The following is a 5,230-nucleotide window of genomic DNA, read 5'->3' as shown; positions in this document are numbered from 1 at the left end:
CAGCTCCCCGGCCCGTTTGAGAACTCACACAGTCAGGACGTTGCCGTTCACACTGATCTCCTTCTGCACTGGCCCTCGGCGTTGAACATTTGGGGTCAGGATCAGGCTGGCGAGCTCCGCCTTCTCAGGCGATGGGAAGGGCACGCTGAGGGTGCTGGTGGGGTCTGGTTAAGGCACCATCCACACGACCCACTTTACCTGTGCTTCATCCCTCCTGCCCTCTCCGAGGCCCGCCTCTGTTGCCCACCACCCCCAGCCCGTCCCCTGCCTGCCCGGGCCACAGGGGATCCTCAATAGGATACAACTGGACTTGTCGGTTAACCCGGCCTCCAGCCACGGGAGCAGCATTTCTGCCGGGCCCTGGTGCCCGCTCCATCCGAGGAACGCCACCGACTGCAGCACCTGCCTGTCCCGCGACGCCAGGGCCTACACGATCACCAGTGTCACCATGGTCGTCAGGGTCGTCAGGATCCCTAGGTGGCCGGGCAGCTGGCCCGCCTGCTGCACCAGCCTCGCCTGGCCCACGTGGCCCAGCGAGGTCTCCCGGCCTGACCTGAGCGTCTGCACCCCTTGCTCTGGCCGCCGCACCTGCGTCTGCCTCCAGGGCACCTGCACCTTCGTCCGCCACCAGCGTGGCTCCTCCGCCATCAGCCTCAGACTCCATCTTGAACGCTGCCTCCGACTCCACGGGAAACTGTGCCACCTACCGCTTCCGTACCAAGCTCCGCCCCTTACTCAATGCAACGCGGAATGCCCAGAGCGCCTGCGCAGACACTCCCTGGTGACGCCTCCTGCCATGTGATTGGTTCCCACCACGAGGACCAGGAAGGCTTTCTAGCCAATGGGCTCTCCCTCACAATTTCCGCCCTTAGAACCCGTCAAAACCCTAGTGCGCCTGCGGAGACAGGAACTCAGGTCTGGTCCCGCCAGGCGGGAGGCGGGTGCTGTCGTGATCCCTGGGCACCCTTAGGCTGCCCTAGCCACGAGCCCGTGACTCCACCCCAGTGCCCTTGCACAGAGAGACCCCCACACGGCCAGCTCCCTCCAAGCTCACGCTGCCTCGACTCCCAAGACCATATGGGCCACGAAAACCCTGGGGATCCAGGACGGCCCACCCCTTAGCGTGTGGCGCACTGTGGGCTCCTGTGCAGACAGGCCCTGCCGCCTGCCCCTGGAGACCCCTGATGAGGCCCCGTGGTGACTGGTTCCCACCAAGCCTGTCCTGTCCCAAGCGTGCCCATGGGCCTGGAAGGCTGAGCCCCTGCTGGCCTGGCCAATGCCACAGGCGACCAGCTTGCTGACCAGCAGTGCCCTGTCATCAGGTTCTTGGAGGGACTCAGGTGCCTCTGGGCCAAGCGCATGCTGTCCCGTCCCTCTGGTCTCTGCACATGGCTCAGCCCTGGGGACAGGAGGTCAGGGATGTGGAGCCATCACTCCTGGGCCCTACCTGTCCTCGGGGAGCACCCAGGCCAGCCCCTAGGTCTCCTACGGCAACATTTGTCCCAGATGTCCTTTGCGTCCACCTGGTGAGGGGCCTGGGGCCAACTGGCATCCCTGCCACCTTCCGCCGGTCGGATCCTCGCAGGCTCCAGGCACATTGCAGTGCCCCCAGGCCTGGCCCAGGTGGGCAGAAGGCTGTGGGACGGAGAAGCCACCCCTCCCCCCGTCGGGGCAGGTCCCAGTGGCCTGGCCCTCTGCTGGCAGGGCCCTCGGGTGCTCTCCCTCCCCTTGGAGCACAGTCTTGGGGCTGGCTGGCGGGCAGGAGGTGCCAAGGGCCCTCCACTGAGAGGTGCCCCTGTGTCTGGTGGGTGCTGGTCTACTTCTGTGTCTGGAAGGGGTGCACATCAACAGGAGAGGTATAGCTGGAGGCTGGCAGGGATGGGGGCAGCATTGCCCTGGGAGGCGTGTCTGTTCCCACACTCCTTGTACCCACGCGGCTGTGGAGCGACTGGCCTGTAAGGCTGTGCCCTGCCGGTCTGGCCAATGCCACACGTGACCAGCTTTCTGACCAACAGTGCCCTGTCATCAGGTTCTTGGAGGGACTCAGGCGCCTCTGGGCCAAGCCCATCCTGTCCTGTCCCTCTGGTCTCTATACATGGCCCAGCCCTGGGGACAGGATGTCAGGGATGTGGGGCCACCATTTCAGGGCCCTACCTGTCCTACGGGAGCACCCTGGCTGGATTTGTCACCTGGTACAGGAGAGGTCTGGGCCATGGACACCGGTGTCCGTGTGGGGTGCCACCTCCCCTGTCTGGGCACTTCCCAGGCTCGTGGCCAGTTTTGCCCCAGCCTGTCCACTCCTCTACATTCCACCCTGCTCTTTCCATCTGGGACCTTCAGGCGTGGTCTTGGCATACCTTCCTGGCAGGGGTCCCTCGTTCAGGGCCTTCTGGAAAGCACAGTTCGTCTGCTTGCATGGGGAGCACAGGGCTGCCTCTGCATTGAGGCCAGGATTCAGGGACTGACCCCAAAGCCCCCCAAAATGTGCCACTGGGTGACCAGGGCTCGCTCAGCAGCCCACGGCATGCACGTGGGCTTCTCTCCTCGGTGGCAACTCTGCCCTGCTCCTCTGCCAGGAAAGCGGTTTTGCTCAGTCCCCAGTCCCTGAGGAAAGGAAGGCCTGTGCCAGTGGGCATTCCTGCTGCTGGTTAAAGCCCCTTCCCAGGAGGCTTCTTTTGCTTCCTTCTGGAGCTCATGCTCATGCTCGTAGTCTCCTCTTCTTGGAGCCCCCGCCCCACCTATAAGTCTCCCTCCTGCAGTCTCTTTGGGACGAGGCTGCCATCCTACTCAAATATATGCCAAGTCACTCTCCAGCTCATCCACCAGCCACTGGGATGGAGAGCAACCCGCCTCCCCTGGACGGGGGTCACTTTCTCCTGTCCACACACCAAGTCATCCGTGTGTTCGAAGACTCCCCTGGGAGCTGCTGGCACGCAACAGACTGCAGTCTGCTGCACAGGCCAGGTTTACTGAGAGCGTGAGCTCTACGCATGCACGCACTCACACACACACACACACACACGCAGCTCTAGCTGCATGTGCCAAATGTGCACACATTATACACGTGTGAGCACACACACACTCGCACACTCATGTACACTGTAAAACTGGAAGTGTGCAGCATTGATACAGCATCCAGCTTTGCCTGCCGGTCTGCTCCCAGATGCCTCCAGAGTTCTGTACCTTCCTGCCCAGGTCACGTCTCACCTGTAGATATCTCATCCTGTCTCCTGGTACCCCTGCAAGTGGCCATGAGCTCTCTGGCACCTCCACTCTTAGCCACATCTTGGCTGATGCTAGGCAAGCAGTGCGCGTGTATGGCATGGACTGATGGAATGGACGGAACGACAGCTGTCTCTGCTGTGCTCTGTGTGGACCCATGCCCACCTTGGACAGCAGCTTTGGTCCCCAGGCCAGGTCTCCTTGTTTAACCAGCATCAGAAACCCTGTGGCTCCTCTGTGCCTTCTGTCACTCTCTTCCTCATGCTCGGTTGGCCACAGCTCCCTACAGTGCCCTCGTTACCTAGTGTCCAGTGGGTCCTGGCACTTCTCTCCAGACCCACGGACCTCAAGCCCTCACGTTTTTTCATAAGGCACAAGAGGCAGCATTTTGGGAACAGGCCTGTAAACCAAGGGAAATAGGAATGGGAGTTCTTCCATCCGCCTGGGGGTCAAAGGGGAGAAGAAGTTCTTTTGAGTCCAGGGAAGGTAAATTGCCAAGAGTCAAATCTTCATAGCTAAGTATGTACCCAACGTCCCCACCTGGCATTAGTGCCACCCGTAGGAACCAGCTGTCTTTTCACCCACCTCTCACCAGGAAGTTCCCTAAAAGGAGCTCAGGGGACTCCCTGGAGCCTTGACCCACGANAGTAAGCTGAGGACGAGCAGATGACGCAGGCGAGGGTGGCAGAAGGGATTCAAGAGGTGCGTAGAAAACACAGCAGAGAGCGCATTAGCAGGTCAGAGCCCCCGATCTAAGGGACGGCTGCATGTGGGGGACGAGGAAGAGTGTCGTCAAGGAGGACCCCCAGGCTCTGGCGTAACCGGGTCCTACTGAGATGGGACCGCCAAGCAGGGGCCGGGCGACAAACGAAGAGCTCTGCTCTCAAGCGCTTTCCTGTGTTTCCCGTACACCTGTTGAATCCCTCCCGGCCGCCATCACCTCCGGCCTGCCTGTCCCTGTGCCTTTGTCTTTCCACAGACATTTCGTCACATCTCAGATCACGCTGAGCCTCTGGGCCCCCTGCACAGTCCTCGTGGCCTCAGACTCCAAGGTGCTGGGGTGGACACCTCTGTGCCTTGTGCCAGCGCTCCATCTCCAGCTCCCAGCACATCTGCCTCGTTCTGTCCCCACCCAGCCTATGCGCAGGGTGGGCCTGGAAGTGCAGGGGACTTTGCACCCCCGGACACAGCCCTCCAGCGATGCGGCCAAGAGTCAGTGGACATGCCTCCTCAGCCTCACCCTGTTCAGGACAATTCTGAGGTGCAAGTGGCTACTGAATGAATGAAATGAGGTAGTGGATAGAAGTAGGAGCGAACCCATGAAGCTGTCGGTCCACACCTCAGCAGAAGCCCGGGAGAGCAGCGTGTGAAGGAATCGTGTAGACAGACGCGCTTCTGCACGACACGAATCGTGTCTAAGGAGAAAGCGCTCACCTAACACATGCGCAACAACACGCAAGTTAAAGCGGCAGGAGGCAGTTTAGATGAGCTTTGCTGATGTGGGGATGGAGAAAATCTTCTGAGCCTACTGGGAATGAGTAATAATAAACAACAGCATTTACTGGGTGACTACTTCTAGTCACTGTCCTGAGCACAGGACAGGAATTAGCTCACTTATCCAGAAACACATCACGTTTAGTTTCGGTCGTCTAAAGATAGCACTAAAGTGTTGAGACAACGGGTGATTTTTATTGTCTTTTCCAAACCTGCCCACATTTTCTCTCTTTCTTTCTTTATTTTACAGTGAACATGTGTTACATTTGTAAGAAGAAAAAACGATTTTTACACAGTTATTCCTCAATTGTTGCTGAGAAAAACTTGTAGTTAGTTCCCAAGAGAACCACTTTGTTGAGGTTTTAATTATCCTGTTCAATTCATGGGAGACCGTATGTTTCCTCGCAAGGTTCTTCTAATTGGCACCTTTTCCTGATGCAATGAGGAGGACTGTGCTATGACGAAGTCCCCGAAGTCACTGAGGCTCGGGGCCAACGCTCCACAGCTTCCCTGT

At 59.1% G+C, this 5,230-nt stretch overlaps 1 protein-coding gene across 1 annotated transcript; it reads right to left on the bottom strand.

Annotated features, from left to right (window-relative positions):
• Positions 1-24: 24 nt before the first annotated feature.
• LOC103609458 (EKC/KEOPS complex subunit LAGE3-like) lies at positions 25-679 on the bottom strand. Its single transcript, XM_008593776.1, has 2 exons — positions 303-679; positions 25-154 (listed from the first exon to the last, which is right to left on the bottom strand). The coding sequence occupies exons 1-2, from the start codon at positions 662-664 to the stop codon at positions 25-27; spliced, it is 492 nt and encodes a 163-aa protein (XP_008591998.1). The 5' UTR covers positions 665-679.
• Between the last annotated feature and the right edge of the window lie 4,551 nt (positions 680-5,230).

The sequence above is a fragment of the Galeopterus variegatus genome, unplaced genomic scaffold, assembly GCF_000696425.1.
Source record: "Galeopterus variegatus unplaced genomic scaffold, G_variegatus-3.0.2 Scaffold9632, whole genome shotgun sequence".
Taxonomy (NCBI): domain Eukaryota; kingdom Metazoa; phylum Chordata; class Mammalia; order Dermoptera; family Cynocephalidae; genus Galeopterus; species Galeopterus variegatus.
The sequence above is the reverse complement of the archived record's forward strand: the minus strand, read 5'-3'. Positions and strand labels throughout refer to the sequence as shown.

Coding starts and splice junctions, on each gene's coding strand:
- LOC103609458 (XM_008593776.1), bottom strand. CDS start 664: ATGGAGTCTGAGGCTGATGGCGGAGGAGCCACGCTGGTGGCGGACGAA. Junction 155..302: donor GTTAACCGACAAGTCCAGTT/GTATCCTATTGA, acceptor AGACCCCACCAG/CACCCTCAGCGTGCCCTTCC.